Raw genomic sequence first — 18,255 nt, 5'->3', positions numbered from 1 at the left:
AGTTTTTAAGCTGCCTGATGGAGGGCAGATATTTTGGGTTTGGGAGAGAAAGAAAAATAAAACTTAAAATAAATCATTCAAATTTTCTCATGTCAATTGTTTTTTTTCTGAAATCACTTTTAGGAATTTCAAAATGGATTAAAAACATTTCTCTCTTTACATTTATTTCAGAGGTTCTTTGAAAACTTGAATCCAATGGGAAATAGCATGGAAAAAGAATTCACAGATTATCTTTTCAACAAATCCCTAGAAATAGAACCACGAAACCCTAAGCCTCTTCCAAGATTTGTAAGAATCATGTATTTATGTTTTTACCTTTATATATTTTTTGTAGTTGTCATTTATATCTGGTGATATCATCACTGCCATATGTGTTTTACATATTAGATTTCTATAAAGACATTCAGGGATAAAGTATACATATGATGGTTTAAAGTAATGAATATTACTTGGGCAAATAAATGAATATTATTATTTTTAACAAATCCTGATATGATAGAGAAATTAGGCAAATATATGTTTTTTTATTGTGTTCTTTAACAAATATTATTTAAGATTTATTTTAAGGCCAGGAAATTTGATTAATTTTTACGGATTTGTTTACAAATATACTAATTTTTTAAAAGTGATGGTTTATTAAAACTTATAACTGTGGGTCAGCTATAAAAATATCAGATTTGGCTAAAGATACTTTCTTTGGAAAAATAAAGTTTCCATTGTTTTTTATTACTTATCAGTGCTTGGTTAAATTTAAGTAGATTATCACCTAGGTGATCTGCACATATCTCTCTTACTCATAAAAAAATTAAAAACCAGGAGGTAAATGAAAATAGCTTTTAAGCAACCAAGATAAATCTAATAAAGTATATAAACTAAAGCTTATGCAGTTACCTCCCAGGGAAATTTCTCAAGCGCTAAAACAGTCTTTAATAAAGATGGATTAAATATAGCAAATTAGGAATAGGTAGATACTGTGCTCCAGTGAGATATCACTTTGAGAAATGTTTCCTTTGCAAGGAAAATGCCGTAAATTTAAAGCATACACAAATGAAAATTCAGGCAACTTAATGCATTTGTAAATAACTCAAATGTGTGTTAAAGCATCACTGTGTTAAAGCATAGTAAGATACTATAATTTATAATGATAAGTCTCGCTTTTTCGGCAAGGTTAAATTTGTTCAAAATAGTCTTTTTTAAAAAGCTAGAGAAATATACAACATATTTTAGAAAGATTTTCATCCAAAATTATTAAAGTAATAAATACTCCGGTATTTCTAGGATTAAAACTTAAAAGAAATTCATTCCCTAACAATTTAGGTAGTCAGGGCTTTAGTGAAATGAAATGTTAATGGTCTAACCTACACACTTCGATCTGAATCATTATATAACTTCCTTATTAGTGATTTATGGTTTTCCCAGATAGTATTTGAATTTTATCAAGTACAAATAGAATAACCTTCCTTTCTATTGTGCTGTTTCACATCATGTTTCTTTTGATATGTCTACAGCCAAAAAAATACAACTATTCCCTAAAATCTCCTGGTGTTCGTCCTTCAAACCCAAGACCAGGTACCATGAGACATCCCACACCTCTGCAACAGGAGCCAAGGAAAATTAGTTATAGTAGGATCCCTGAAAGTGAAACAGAAAGTACAGCATCCGCACCAAATTCTCCAAGAACACCATTAACACCTCCTCCTGCTTCTGGTGCTTCCAGTACCACAGATGTTTGCAGTGTATTTGATTCTGATCATTCAAGCCCTTTTCACTCAAGTAGGTGCTAAATTTTTAATTGCTTTTAAGTAATTACCAGTATTATACATGCTAAAGCATTTCTATGTTTTATATATTTTTATTTTTTTGTGAACTTGTAGACCAGTCAAATATCATTTCAGCAAATACTATTATAAAAATATATACCTAAGTCTGAGCTCCAGCAACTCTCCAATTTTTAAAAAATATGTTAGAACAGCCTTTTTTAAATTTATTACATTTGACTGGAAGGCCTGGCAGTCAAATTGGTAATTTAAACTTAATTTGATAATTTGTTTTCAATTTGTAGATTTAAAAGGAATCCCTCATATCAAGGGCAAACAAAGATAACACTTAAAACCTGCAGTGGGGAGTGGATGTGGTTTAAGCCATTGAGCACCCACCTCCCACACAGAAGGTCCCAGGTTCGGTTCCCAGTGCCTCCTAAAAAAAACAAGCAAAACAAATTAAAAACCCAATTCAAGGGAACCAATGGGACTCATTGGTTGAACACCAGCTTCCCACATACAAGCTCCTGGGTTCAATCCTCAGCCCTGGTACCTATAAAAAAAAATCTGCAGGGAAAGTCAATTCTGTGTTTTTAAATGCTCTTTTGAAAATTAGTGTATTTGAGTACTACTCAGGGCACACCATCTCCTCCCCACCAAACTGCAGTAGCTTCTAATTCCACAGTGTATCACAATCAAATTTTGGGGAGCAGGTGTAGTCAGTTGGTTGAGTGCCTGCTTTCCATGCATGAGGTCCTGGGTTTAATCTCCGGTACCTCAAAAAGAATAAAATAAATTTTTAAAAATCAGACTTCTTTCTTAACCCTTTCTCAGTCTACTCCATCTGCCTAATAGTATATAGTGCCTACTTCTAGGCTGCCCATGCTTTTAAGCCAGTTCATAAAAATCTCAGACTCAGTACTATTTCTTTTCCCTCTTATTTCTAGGTCAGTGCTGTCCAATAGAAATATAATCTGAAACATGTGTAATTTAAAATTGTCTAGTAGCCACATTAATAAAAAGTAAAAAGAATTAGTTAAAATCAATTTTAATAGTATACTTTATTTAGCCCAGTATATCCAAAATATTGTCATTTCAACATGTAAACAATATGAAAATTTATTAATGAGATATTTTACATTATATTTGTTTCAAATCTTCAAAATCTAGTGTGCATTTTACGTATACAATACATCTCAGTATGTAGTAGCCACATTCAAGTACTCAGTAACCACATGTGGCAAGTGGCTACCAAAATGTACAGCTTTGAAGAGGCTGCCATTTATATCTAAACGCTTTCATTTAATCTCTAATCCATTTTATGTGGAACTTTAAAGCTCTACTAAGAACATAAACCCTTTTTTCATTTGTTCGTTATTAAATGAAAACTTAACTCTAGTCGCCTTTAACCCTCTCATGATCACTGTCATACACTCTTGTAGAGCTAAGGTTCTTAGTATTTGACAGAAAGGAATCCAATACTGATAGGCAGCATGATGTAATTAGGGGGAAGGAATTTGAGAAACACTGACTTAGGAAACAGGAATCCTGCTTTGTTATCCCTATCTGTTAATGTGCTTTCTGATTTTAGATAAAATATTTTTTCTGTGCCTTCCTAGAGTCAAACTAGATTTAAAATTCCAATTTATTCTCCCCACCTCACCAAACTCCTAAATTAAGTAATAAAATAAAACTAGGATTTTTTGCAGTGTACCTGACCTGAAATCATTATTCTGACCCATTTAACTTTTTGCAGGTCTTTTTTTCCCTATAGCAGATAGCTAAAGTCTGTATTTATAAGGGTTCCCACATAAATGAATTATTGAAACACATGAGCGTGCTCTGTTACAAATTCTGCTTCTAGTTCAAGAAGTAACTAAAAATGGAAGAGATTTATATGCACATTAAATTCCCTACTACTTTGCTACTAAATCTTTAAATGATTAGTCAAATGAGGAAGAGGGAATCATTTTGGAATGCAGTGCTCCGGATCCATGCTTTGTCATATGTAGCCCTGGAACACTCACTGTTTATTTAAACAGCAGGACAAGTGGAGAAAATATTGTTCCAGGAGTTAGGCTTTGTGTTTTCTCAGTTTCTCTTAATAATTAAAAAGCTCCTATTAATACATTCTTTGCTTTTCATAAATATTGAAAATAACTGACTTTTGAAATCAAGAAAATGAGCATAATGCAAAATCACTTATATACTCAGTCCCTTACTAAAAACATATCATTGACTCATCTTTATAAAGGTCCTTACCTGCTTTTGACCCCACTCCTGCTTGACCCATCTGCTAGTGACCCAAAGCCCCCAAAGTGCTACCTATCATGTTGCTACCAGATTGAACACCAACTTCCTTGTTTCCCTCAAGGCCTGGCAGGAAAGAACTGCCATGCCTACGTTCTTAGGTCAGCAGAGCGTATTCCACCCAATAAAAGCAGCAGAAAGTTCCATTGCTTATGTTTTTCAAAAGGCAGCATTTCACTAGAACTTTCAATCTGGTACAATAGTATTCTTTTTTGCTTATAGTAGTTTTGTTTTTCCAAAATAATGTAGTTTTAAACTGATAATTAATTTATTCAACCACTATCTGTTGCATATCTTACTGAGAGATGAAAAATAATCATAGTACGAGAGAGTCAGAATTAAATGCTGAGTAAGTGGTGAAGACATAAATGTTGTAAGAGCTGAGAAAGATGGCCACAGAATAGGCAAGAATGGGCACAAAAGCTATGTGGTAAAGACAGACAGGGTAGGGAACTAGCCACCTACTTCATGCTGCCACATCCATGCTTACATTCAAAATTCTGCTCCATGCCTTTCCCTGTCCAGTTCCATCCTCTGAAGTGATGACGACAGTGGCTGGGAAAAGAGGAAAGACCAACCAGCTCACTGCTTTGCTTCTGCTGCTGTAGCAAGGAGGGGGAAATGGTGAAGTGCCTTTCATTACCTGGTCATAAAAGGGGGCCAAAGTTCTGACTGGATGTGTCTGCTGCAGATGGGCTTTATCTCTGTCCATTCATTAGTAGGGCAAGCTTTGACAAGAGAAAGTTGTATCCCAAGTATCTCAAGCTGAAATGCAAGGATTTTCTTCACGGAAACCTTGTAGGTGATCAGTTTCTAATCTCAAATACATTTGAGTTTACCATACTTCGTGGTTTAAGAAGTTATCCACCATGTATATCATTTTTTCTATAGGAAAATGCTTGTTCCTATTTCAAGAATGACTCCTTTATAAATTGGGGAATATCTCAGACGATGGTTTTAACCCTCCTGTACATTATAATCCCCTGGGGAGCTTAAAAAAACAAACAAAAGTAAACCTATACCCAGCCCATTCTTGAAATAGACTGGCATTAGCACCTGGGAGTCATTTTTAGGATAGGGGTTCTTAACAAGGGGTCCATGAGCTTGAACTGAAAGTCAAAAAAACATTATTTTTATGGGGATGTGTTGGTCCGGGTGTAATATATTTATTAAATAATACATAGTATAGTATGGACTTAATAAGGTGTCCTGACTGGCAAAGAGATCCATAGAACAAAAAAGGTTAAGAATCCCTATTTTAGAAGCTCCCTCAGGGTATTCTAATGTGCAGCCAAGACTGAGAACCACTCATCTGCAGTCTGGAGTTTGTACTTAACAAATTAATACTAATTTTCTAATTAATGGAATTTCATTCCTAAGTCATAATCAACAAAATTTTTCAGTGCCTGGCTATTATGAATTTCTAGCATATATTTCTTTATTTAGAATACATACAATTTTTAAAAGTTAGATTTTTCTTTGCTTTTTTTTTTTTTAAGCATTTTCTAGGCAGTGAGTCCAAGCAATTACTTTATAGTAAAGAATCAGGGAAATGCCCTAGATATATCAAATGTATCAATTTAAGCCTGTGCTGTATGTAAATATGATTAAAGCCAAGTCTATGACTTTGTACACATGTACATGTATATGTATAGTCATTCTTTCAAAACTGTTGCAGTTTGTAGGAGTCATGAGCTTTGTGTTTTGATTTCATCCCTGCATTATACTAAGTGCACTACCATGTTTTTGAGGCTACTCTCCAGGAAGCAATGATATTTACTCATATTTATTTCCTTTCCAATAAAAATGAGAAATATATAAGTAGATAAATACTAGAGATAAATAATTCTTTCATCCTTATTATGTCATAGGTACCTATAAATAGTGAAAACCAATCACAGAGCAATAGCCATATCAAAGTTACAAATCAATTTTAATCTTCTGAAAGATAACATTAGAATTAGCTGAATTGCTGCACTGAATAACTTGGTTTCCAAATAAACATCAGTACATATGGAAAGGAAAGTTTCCCATATAAAATGTGTCTAAGGACCAAATGTTTATTAATTTCTTTAAAATGCTTAAGAATACAGAAGGAAAAAACACTATGTTGCTTTAAATCATGTTTGGTAATAGACAAACCTGTAGTTATTTTGTAACAAGAACATATACCCCAAGACCAGTTTTCAAAGGTATATCTGTTAGAAATCTCCCTTTTATTTTTCAATTTATATAAAATAACTCACTATGTAATACTTGTTTCACACCAACTGTGAGTTTATAAAGTAATCTTTAGTAAATGGCATGTTTCTATATGTCTAGCAGAATTTCTTTGCTTAAATTGGATTTATACATTTTTTAAAGTCTTCCAATAATGCAGTATGTTTTAGTTTCCTCATTAATGCTTTTCATTAATTATGTTGACATTAAGTAGTGAATCTAAAAGGACTCTTCAAAATTCCCAGTATATTAACTCAAATTAATTCTTTTTTTTTCCTTCTCAAAAGTAAGTAGCTATGTGCTTATACTAAAAACTTACGGCGCTCTTTTAAAACTGGAATGACAAGAATAACATTTTTTATCATAAATCAGTTTTTACAGATGAGTTGAATATATCAATGGAAGAAAAAAAATCTACTTTTTCTTGTTTCCTTTCACAGGCAGCGATACCGTCTTTATCCAAGTTACACTGCCCCATGGCCCAAGTTAGTATATTTGGTTTAAGACTCATGATACTCGCTTTGGCTTTAAAAACCAAACCAAGTGTAACCTTTCCTGCTAAAACTTTCCTTGGGTCGGGCAGCATTGGTCCCTTGCTTGCAACATCTTGGAAGTGAGGCATTCACTTGTGTTGTTATTACTTTTGATCATAAATTATTTGCTTAAATATACTTTTCATGCTTTTTTGTAAAATCTTTTTTCTCTTTTAAAAGAACATATTAAATGGGTGGCTTCACATTTAACCACTAACTGTAGAGTTCTAAATATATTTTAATGCTCAACTTTGAGAAAGGAAGCAAAAGCATGCATGCGCATATGGGAATGCTGGCAAATAGATGTAGTGTCACTTAGCCCGGTGATAGCATAGATTGTAGGTAAATCACTGTTATTTGACTTTAGAAAAACTGTCTTAAAATTTTAATTATTTAAATAGTAAGGCCTAAATAATCACTGATATTAATGAGTAAATTAAAGTTTCATTTTCGCTATTTGCTTTTAATTTTTAAGTAAACTAACAATTCTCTAAACTATGCCATAAATTTTAAGCTAATAAATTAATACTTTCTTACTGCCTTTTCATACAAATGGTCTCAAAATGTATACAATGGACAGTGTTAATTATGAGCTAAATTAATTGTATGTAGTCTCTTAAGAAAAAAGGTAGGTGATCAAAATACTGATCATTTAAATAATACACAAAGCATTCTTTTTTAAGTTCTATATTGTTATAACATTTAATTGGCAAAAGCTGTCATTTAATGCTTAAAGGAAAAAAGAACTTGCCAAGTATGATTTAGTATTTTAAAAATAATTTTCTATCCTTTTTATAGTACTCATAAACTAGCTAATAATGTACCTAAGTGTTGTCATTGCAAAATAATTATTTCTATCCCCACATTATGCCCTTGTCACCATAAATGTCTATAAGATAGGTTCAAATTAGAAGCTTTCCTACTTTTTTGTGCCAGTACACCAAACAATTCAGGCCCACTAGATTTTTTTTTTTTTTAGGACCACTAGATTTTAATGTAATTTCCGTTTTCATCATTAGGGTTCTTCTTTCATCATTAGGGTAATCTTGAACAGCCCAATCACGATTAAAAGTTTGGATTATAGTATGATGAGCTTCATCTTGCTAGAGCCTAGACCTAAGCAAAATGAGGAGAGACTCCTCCCCCAGACCCTGGATTCTCTCCCCAGCCTCCTTAAGAGAACTGCTGGGGAAAGACATTGGGGGAAGTAGTTAAGATCAAAACCTCTCTTCACAGGGACTGTCCAGTAAGAGCAGGGCAGTTCTATACTAATAAAGTCAGAGGGGGAAATGAGCCATCATAAAACCTTAACAAAAACTAACATTCCAAAGGTTTTTGATAGTTTGCTGCCTCTCCTATAAATTTGAGAATCAGACCCAATTAAAAGTGCCAATAATAGAGTAACAGTGGAATCTTATTTTGTTCAAAATGCAAAATAACAATATCTTAGGCAGCTTTTTTCTGAAAATTCTAAGAAATTTCTGCATGTTTTTGTTGCAGTTTGCTTTAACAAAGTCAATACTATTTGAATTTTAGTTTATTGAGCTGCTTTTGAAACATACACTTATACATTTTTAAAATAAATATAAGCAGTTTCCAGTTAAGGCTTTTCAGGAATAATGAGTGAAATGAAATTTCTGTGAACTTTTTAAAAATTTAATATCCTATAGGATCTGCTTCAGTATCATCTATAAGTTTAACCAAGGGCACGGATGAAGTGCCTGTACCCCCTCCTGTTCCTCCACGAAGACGACCAGAATCTGCCCCAGCAGAATCTTCACCATCTAAGGTAAAGTAGAAAATCTTTTCTGAAAACTAATGTTGTTACAGTTACATTATAATCCATTGTTTAAGTATAGTTTAGGTCTCACTGGGATAGATTAACATTTCAGAGATTGGGCTTAATAGAGTTTAAATGAGGATTAAATATGGATTTGCCATGCAGTAATAATTATTTCTTCTAAAAGTAGTTTTTTTTTGGTATGTTTTCAAAACCCTTGTAAAGCTCCAGCTCTGGTACTGTCAAGAAAAAAAAACAGGTTTTAATATATAAAATATGAGTAATTTAGCCTTAAGCAGTTCTTTAAAATCATAAGCCAATATGGTTCTGTATATGTGTGTGCAAGACGAAAACAAGCCTGGCGCTTTGTGTGAACAGCACATAAGTAAAACTGTATTTTAGCATATGCTAAAAGTTACCTAATTCTTTAATAGTGTAATGGCATGCTTTAAACTGGAGATGATCTTAAATGGAGCTTTCATGAAAATTCAGGGCTGGAAGAGAACTTCATGGCTCATAATAGCTATTTTCCCCCCACCTGTTTAAATTTCTTATTTTGCCAAATGTTAACTTAATTCAGTGGTTCTTAGGCCTGTACAGAAGACAGCACCTGGTCAAGACACTGTAGAACGTCATGAAATGTTAATACAGTAAATTTAAAGTTGTCAAATTAACAGGTAATTTATACTAAATCAGAAATCATCTTATGCTAGATTAAGTGAGAGACAAGCAGTAGCAAACAATAAAATTTCCAGGTAAAATCTTAAAATTCTGAATAATTTTTTTGCTATGAACTAGCAAACCTTCCTGATCCACACCTAGGGTTCTACCAATAGCATGTTTGAAAACCCCATCTTAATTCTTAATATATCATGGTACTACATAAATTATTAATAAATGTGTATTTTATTCTTCTTTTTTTTTTTCATTTGTGTTAGATTATGTCTAAGCATTTGGACAACCCCCCAGCAATTCCTCCTAGGCAACCCACATCAAAAGTCTATTCACCACGATATTCAATATCAGACCGGACCTCTCTATCAGACCCTCCTGAAAGCCCTCCCATATTACCACCACGAGAACCTGTGAGGACACCTGATGTTTTCTCAAGCTCACCACTACATCTCCAACCTCCCCCTTTGGGCAAAAAAAGTGACCACGGCAATGCCTTCTTCCCAAATAGCCCTTCCCCCTTTACACCACCTCCTCCTCAAACACCTTCTCCTCATGGCACAAGAAGGCATCTGCCATCACCGCCATTGACACAAGAAGTGGACCTTCATTCCATTGCTGGGCCGCCAGTTCCTCCACGACAAAGCACTTCGCAACATATCCCTAAACTCCCTCCAAAAACTTACAAAAGGGAGCACACACACCCATCCATGCACAGAGATGGACCACCACTGTTGGAGAATGCCCATTCCTCCTGAGTTCCTCTGACTGGGACGTACATTTTCCTAGCTCCAAATCCATTGCTGGCAATGGATGCACTGAATGTGCCAGCACTGAGGAGTTACAATGGGAACTCCAAACACTAACGACTCTACTTCAAGATGCAGTATAAGACAATGAATTTTAACCTGGACATAATTATAAAATGAAAATGGTTTTCCAATTTAGAATATAGAAAAACTGATCTAGAGGAAGTGGAGAAGTGGACAACTGATTGCACCTGAAAATTAAGTTAAAGGGACTTTTTCTGGCCAATAGGCAGAGGTCCTCTTTTGTGAAGTGATCTTTATCATTAAAGGGATGGAAAACACAGTCTAGTGTCCAGCAGGCCCATATGATGACAGTTTTTGTAATTCAAAATATTATGCACTTTTTAAAAAATCTTAAACAGGGATCTTATCCTCCTTTGTTTCCTTTGTTTTACTCTTCCTGTTTTAGAATATTTTCTTAAAAATCACTTAAATGACTGTGAGGAAAGGCTGTGGTACCTGACCTTGTTGGAATCAAGGCCCAGCACTGTACTACAGTCCTGTTTACAGATTATTACAGTGAATTGAATGGGTACCGAGGCTTCACCAAAGAGGTACTTTGTTTTTGCTTTTTTTTTTTTTTTAAGACTAATTATACCAATTTTAAGAGCATTCCCCACCCACACACCCACACACACACCATATGGTGGTGTTGCCTTTAAATGAGAAGTTTTGTGTCATTAACATGACAGAAGAACTTTTTTTTTTTTAATGTAACTGTCAAGTATACAATTTACCTTTAGGAGACTGTTAATCTATTCTAGATTGTCATTTTCCCCCTATTCCCACAAAGGTTTACTGGTAACCCATGTCATGGCTCATAGCTGTCCCTCTTACCATACTATGGAAATGCAGCCACTCAATGTGAAAAGGAGCACTTGCTGGGCATCACAGACACCAGTCATGTTTTACTAATAGTTGAGTAATCAGCGTATCTAGAATTACCTTGCATTGCCTAAATCATGTGTATATAGTGAATGTTGCATAATTTACCTGGCAGGTCTGTTTTAATTTAATTGAATAAAGATACAGATACTTTGTTTGGCTGGCATATATTAAATTATTATATGGATAAATGGTCGATTCTTATTTCTTTCAGTTGAAACATACACAAACACTAAGAACAAAAGCTCATGTTGTGGTACGCCTTGGTTTCTAGTTCTGGATGTATGTATTAATATTAAAGAATGATCTAAAGTTTCAGTTTGGCATGTAGGAAAATACTTGGCTAAAATAGGATGGGTATCTTTTAAGTGGAACTTTGTAAGTTTTTTAGTTTCCTAGGCAAAATGTATATACTGTTTGTTAAACTTTGTCTTGCTTGAGGTTTTCTGCTCTATCAGAACTATTCATAATAGAACATCTATCTATGTCATTAACTATCATAATGTGGATTATTCATTAAATCTATGTACTACTCTTCTGAGTCTAAGAAATATTGTGACTGAAATGCATGCAACTTTTTGAAGAAAAAAGTTTTATTAATCTCTGCTATAATGTCTGTGAAATGTGCAGTATTCCATCCTTAGAGAGTAATCAGTTTATCAATATCTGCATGTGTCCTCTGAATAATGAAACATTTGAGCAAGTCTGTTAGCCATACCACTAGACATTTTTAGAAATGCTGCATCATAGTGGAAACCTAGTACTTTAATAATTTCCTATGATATTTATTAGAGCATTATAACGTACATTGTGATAGTATAGTATATAGTCTTTTAAAGAACAGAAAGTATGTTGATTGCATCATCATTAAGCTGCCCATCCTATCATATCCTTTCTTATTTATTTGTTAGAGTTGAATCTTTTTTGTTTAATATCTGCGCCATTCCTATGCTGGTAACCATTTCCCCTTTGTAAAATGTCTCCTCTTTTAAAAGTCTTTAAAAAAAAATAATTTCAAATCCTGTCTTGGATACATAATGCCCATAATACCTATTCATTCAACAAATATTTAAACCTACTTACTAGTGCTGCTACAGTTAACCATAACACACATTCCAGAAATTCCCCATGATTTTTTTATTAGGCCAGCCTCAATGTCCTTAAGGTTTCCCTTTATATTGCTTATTGGTCACTTCTCTTTTTTATTACCCCCACCCACACTCCAAATGAGAACCTGAGAAAAGTCACACTGGAGCCTAGCCTTTGTGTTAGCCTTCAATAAGGTCATGGTCTGTTTTCAACCTGCCTGATCCTCTGAAGAGGAACAACTCACATTTGGACTTCTAGTGATACTTCCCCCAAAAGGAACCATTCTTCCACCCTGTGGTTCTAGGAGACCACCTCACTGTGCATCAGCTTTATGTGCATTGTGGATAAGGGGATGTTTTTATTCTGAAGTGCATCATTTAGGTAAAAATATTTCCGCAGTGGTAACTGATTAGAAAAGTTCTATTTGGATGCAATTAGGTGAAGATGGAAAAAAAACTTTTTGCCTTCACATGTGAAACATCAAATAGCTGACAGATTTTATCTTTTGTCATAACTAAAATATATTTCATCAGGGATAAGAAGTGGCTGGAAGATAAATGCATCAGTACAAAATTCTGCATTTGAACCCGGGACGTTACAAGACAGTTAATGCGGCATGACTTTGTTTTAAAACCACCTACCAAAATGTGGAACATTTTCTTTTAGAAATGGAAATATTCTTAAATGTTTAATTATCTTTGGATCATAACATGAAAATAGTGTTTCAAGGTTGAATTTACTTAGTGGACCGATAACCAATATAATAGAAAGGGAAGCTTTTCATATCTCAGCATTTTCTAAAATAAGAAGTGTGTCTGTGTTTCTAAATTTAATAAAAGACAGGTTGTTTCCTCTTCCCAGTCCTCCAAATGTATTTTAAAACTACAAATTATGAGGAAATATAAAAACGTTCAAAATTTGCTTAATTGAAGGTCCTTGGCCATCCGATACTGTGTTCAGTAGGTTACTATGCTGTAACAATTCAAGGGTGTTTTACTGGATCTGAATTGAACAAAGAGCATTATGGCACCCTAACTGTACTACAATCAACAGAACCCAGTGAACAAGTACTATTTCAGTTGGAGGCTTATTATGGTTCTAAATTCTTCCTTCATGGTTTTATTTTTTTTCATAAATCAAAAATCACATAAACCAAAAATTAGTTGATTTTTATGATAATAATCTTAATTATCAAGTTTAGCTTACTTTAATGGTGTATTTCATAGTTGTCTCTTAATATGATGGCTTAAATTCAGATTTTTAAGTGACTTTGCAAAATAAATCATGGAAATGAGATGGAGAGTGTCCCAATTTATTAGGGTTATACATGTTGAAGAAAGCATTTTTTCCCCTACAGATTTAGAAAGAAAAAAAATTGGAGCCATATATTTCTTGGTATTCTGTGGATAGGTTCATTTATTCTTTTCACCTATATTATGTGACTTTTGTGCTGTGTTGCAAATTAATCAGTAAAAAAATCACAAAGCTTATATCAATTTGGCTGAAAGAGAATTATGTAGTAAAAATTATAAGGGAAAGTGATTTACTTCAATATTTTTCTCTTTTGAAACATCTCATTACTAACTTTTAAAATCATTTAATAATCCCTTATACGTGAGTCAATGAAATATATTGAGCTCTAGTTAAGAAGCATGAAGTCTATTAGATAAACAATGAAAGCACTTGTAACTTGTTTTGTAAATTTCATGCCTTATTTTCCATTTCTGACACCATAAAGTGCATTTTCTGTCGACTGTGAGCAAACTTCCCTTTTGCCTTTAATGAAAATAGTGCATTAAGTAACCAGATGCTGCAAAACTAGAAAGCAAGTTAGCTAAAGCTGGATCATGTTGGACCACCATGCAAAAAAGCAAGAAGCAAAATGGGCAGTGTCACATGTGGTGTGACTGTAGGGAGAGCGCACCTGTGCCAGATGCATGCCACTTTCAGTAGCTGCCAAATGTGCCTTTAATTAAGAACATCTCTAATTTTTTTTTTTTTTTCAGATCAAGTCAGCGTTTGGGGGTGGGGTCAGGGCAGGGGACTTTGGGGTGCAAATATCTGGTGAACCTACCAGAAAAGAAGCCTTTGTTTGTCAAAATGACATGTATAATTTTAGTTAAGATGTTTTTGTGTATATATGTGTATTTGCCTTTGTTTAGTAGCACAGTTATTTGCTAAAATAATTAATTGTCCAAAAAATTACCGTCCGTCTTACTTTGATGTAAGAACAATGTGTGGTCTATACATCTAACGTGGCCTTTGCACCTAACCATGTTCGAGGTAATCTTTGTACTCTGTGCAGCAGTGTTTGGTTTGCATTTAAAGTGAAAATAATGGTTGTTATTTTTCTGGCATTACTAAGATAAATTGAAAAAATAATAAAGAAAAATGCCTTACATAGCCCACAAGTGTATTGTTTTTGCATGTATTGATTCTAGAGAGCAGCATTTTTTAGACTCATTAGTGAGTCTAATTTAGTTCATACTTTCTATATAGAAATGTGACTTTTTTTTAATCATGGTTTTGCTTTGGAGGCACTTTTCCTTTATCAAGTTATTATAAAAGGATAAAAAGGACTTCAGTCTTTCTCTGCTAAATCCTATGTTTATGGTGAGTGGGAGGGCTCTGGGATGAAAATTATCCATTTAAAGTGATTTTGGGTGTCACTTGGATGAAGTTTCAGAGGGCTGAGGCATTCATATTCCATAAATGAAGTGTTGTGGGTTTTTTGTTTGTTTTTTTAAGGAGGTACCAGGGATTGAACCCAGGACCTCATATATGTGAAGCAGTTGCTCAACCACATCTGCTCCCACATTAATGAAGTTTTAAGGTATCACAATTGTCTGACAGGCAGGTTTGCTATGACCGACGGGAACATGGCAACCTGAATTTTAGCAGTCCTTTCTAGGCTTAGCATGAAAAGATATACTTTATGGTTGTAAATTGTAAAGCATTATGCAATTGTGAAGTTATTCAAAGTGAATATGGAATATAAAAACTGATGAATCTTTAGAGATCCAATCCCTTTTTTTAAAAATTGAGGAAAGTGAAGCCTGAGGAAGTGAGGTGACTTAGCCAACATCATGTGGCAGTTAGTGACTAATACCATGAACTAAATTTTTTTCAGGACTGATTCCTAGTATTCAAAGGACTACTTTCAGGTATGCCTAAAATTCATAGGTGATTTTTTCCCCCTAGTTTAAAGACTCAGAAGCTGTGATTTGTAAAATTCCATATGGAAGGGTACTATGAAATCTGAGTATGTATTATCATATTCTAGATATTCAGTTTAAGAGCCATAGGAAAATAATGTTAGGATTGGTGTTAGACAAACCTGATTCTGAATTTTCTCTTGAAACATCACTTCTTTTGTGCTTTAACCAGAGGCTTTGCTTTTTTAACTTACTTTAATCATGTTGGCTCAATTTTCCAGGATAAACAGGAAAAAGATATCTAAGCATTTAAGTCTCTGTGGCAGCCCACAACTGAGCCTGCCTTTTTGCAGATGGCTGCAAGGCTTCCAGAAGCAAGGTGACTTTGCTACAGTATAATTCTCAGAAAGCAGTTTAAGGGGAAATGGGTGTGGCTCAACCAACTGGGCTCCCATCTACCATATAGGAGGTCCAGGGTTCAAGGCCCGGGGCCTCCTAGTGAGGGCAAGCTGGCCCATGTGGAAATGCCACTCTGTGTGGGAAAGCCACCCCGTGCAGGAGTGCCAGCTGATGCAGAGAGCTGGCACAGCAATATGACTCAACAAGAGACAGAGGAGAGAAAATAAGATGTAGCAGAACAGGGAGTTGAGGTGGCTCAAGAGAGTAATTGCCTCTCTCCCACTCCAGAAGTTCCCAGGATCGGTTCCTAGAGCCATCTAATGAGAATACAAGCAGACACAGAAGAACACACAGCAAAAGGACACAGAAAGCAGACAATGGGGGGGGGGGGGCATGGGGGAGGCAGGGAAAAAAAATCTTTAAAAAAAAAGGTAGTGTAAGGCCGTACTAACACTTTCGGACTCTAAATTCTCATTGAAGGCAAGAAAAACTATAGACCCTTTAGAAGCTAGTTTCTCTACTTTCATGACTCATCAAGAAAAGAATCAATCAAATGATAGATTTAAAAAAGCAGGTTCTTTGGAACCAGACATCTGTGTTCACATTCGGGTTCCATTGCTTATTAGCTGAGTAGGGAAGTTATTTAACCAATTCTGAGTCTTTGTTCCTCATCAGTACAAGGAGGTTAATAGACACATTTGGACCTGTTGTTAAATTTAAAGGTAATATATGTAAAGCACAATGCCTTTCACAGAGTAGGTGATAAATGGTAACTAAAGCTATCAGTTTGCTTGCTTTATAGATATTTTTTAAGTTGGTTGGTCATCTTGACATCTCCTTAATTGTATTCCTTATTATATGGCTTCCTTTGATGTTATTGTCACTTAAATTGAATATTAGGATAAGATAAGGGCCTAACCTACATTCCACAAATATTTATTTATTGACGTAGATATGGTTCTGATAGTAAGAATGTAGCAGTAAACAAAAGATAAAAATCCATGTAATAGGGCTTCTATTACAAAAATAATAAGTTTAATAAGTAGATTGTATGTTAGAATGTTACAATTGCTGTGGCAATGACTGGAAATGTAAGGGATGGGAGAGGTGATATTTTCAGTGGGATGGTCAGAGTTGGCCTCATGGAGAAGGTGACATATGAGTAAAGACCTCAAGGAGGTGAGGGAATGGGACTTGCAAGTATCTGAGAGAAGAACATGCCAGGTTACAGGGAAGAGCCAGTTCAAAAGTCCAGGGACAGGAGCATGAGGCCAAAGTGTCTAGGGAGGAGTGAATGCAAGCAGAGTAGATACTATCAGAAGTTTCATGGGGTCCAAATCTTTTTAGGCTTTATAAATCCTCGTAATGACTTCAGGTTTCTATCAGAGAAATAGGGGAGAAGGAACCAGCAAATATACCAAGAAATTGCTGCCAGTGGAAAAAGATGAAAATTAGGCATTTGTTGTGTCCTTGAGGCCTAGTAAAGTCTTTTAGAACAAAGGAGTGATCAGCATGGCAAACACCACTGATAGCATTAGCACTCGTTTCAGGGCTGAGTAGTATGGGCCCATGAGCGTAATAAAGAAGAGAGGAGAGGCACTGGTGAGAGATCCTCTTTCAAGTTTTACTTTATAAAGGGAAGCAGAGGAATGGAGCATAGCTGGATGGATCAAGAGATTTTTATTATTTAAAGATGGAGAAATAAGAGCGTGTTTGTATGCTAACGTACTTGCCCCCAGCTGAAAGGGAAAATGTGAGACTGAGAAGAGAAGGGATACAATCTATTGCTAAGTGGAAACCACTCACTTAGAAAGAAGCACATCTAGTAGCAGATCTTTACAGTGAATGAGTAGATTCATCCACTAATTCATATGGGTAGGTTTAGATACATGGGGAAGAACCAATGTATTCAGTTTTCCAGCTAAGAATTAGGAGCATGTACTGCTTCTGTCTGAAAGGATGAGGCAATAAAAATAAAATCATCTCTCTCTGGCAGATAAGAGGCTTGTTTGTACAATTTATTAAAGATTATGCACTAAGCTCTTAGAAGACAACACTAGATTTTGGAAAACAAAAATTATTTAGTTTTGGGATAAAAAGCTTGACTGTTTTGAATTTATAACATTTCACCCAAAAAGTTTTTTTTCAGCATTGCTCAGTTCATATCCTTATGTTCTTGTATGTTTAAAACACAAGTCTAATGTTTGCACATCAATTTCTAATATTTTTTCCTTAAAATATAGAGGTCTTCATCAGCCTTTAAAAAAAATTTTTTTTTTTTAACCTATGTCCCCTTTTGAGAAACTAGATCTCACCCTTTTCTCCCAACCCTCCCCACCACATGAGGCTCACTGGCCTACATGCTATAAATATTAGGATGCTCAGATCCTCAGAGTGCTGTACTCACATTTTTACATCAAATCAACTTTCAGGATATGAGAATCAAAAGTGTCCCCAAAACATTACTGTTATAGGCTCAGGAAGAAAGTTATTAATGGTGATGTTTCAAGAAAAAATTTAGTCTGAAAACTATATTTAATTTTGTTATGCAATTTAATGAAGAACCTTCACTTTATCATTTTTCGTTATACAGTCATGTAAATTTTATCAGTTTATAAAAGCATATTGATCACATGAGTATGT

General features: G+C 34.6%; 1 protein-coding gene across 2 annotated transcripts in view; it reads left to right on the top strand.

The window, feature by feature from the left end:
• The window catches only part of SOS1 (SOS Ras/Rac guanine nucleotide exchange factor 1), a 186,846-nt gene extending 172,382 nt beyond the window's left edge, over positions 1 to 14,464 (top strand). Inside the window, exons 19-23 of one of the 2 annotated variants that reach the window (XM_058278427.2) lie at positions 172 to 288; positions 1,509 to 1,773; positions 6,731 to 6,775; positions 8,494 to 8,612; positions 9,542 to 14,464. In XM_058278427.2, coding sequence (XP_058134410.1) covers positions 172 to 288; positions 1,509 to 1,773; positions 6,731 to 6,775; positions 8,494 to 8,612; positions 9,542 to 10,033 — 1,038 coding nt within the window. In that variant the 3' untranslated portion in view covers positions 10,034 to 14,464. The remainder of the gene's footprint in view (positions 1 to 171; positions 289 to 1,508; positions 1,774 to 6,730; positions 6,776 to 8,493; positions 8,613 to 9,541) is intronic. The other variant, XM_058278428.2, reaches the window with a different exon arrangement.
• Positions 14,465 to 18,255: the final 3,791 nt, after the last annotated feature.

The sequence above is a fragment of the Dasypus novemcinctus genome, chromosome 17 (genome assembly GCF_030445035.2).
Source record: "Dasypus novemcinctus isolate mDasNov1 chromosome 17, mDasNov1.1.hap2, whole genome shotgun sequence".
Taxonomy (NCBI): Eukaryota; Metazoa; Chordata; class Mammalia; order Cingulata; family Dasypodidae; genus Dasypus; species Dasypus novemcinctus.
The sequence above is the reverse complement of the archived record's forward strand: the minus strand, read 5'-3'. Positions and strand labels throughout refer to the sequence as shown.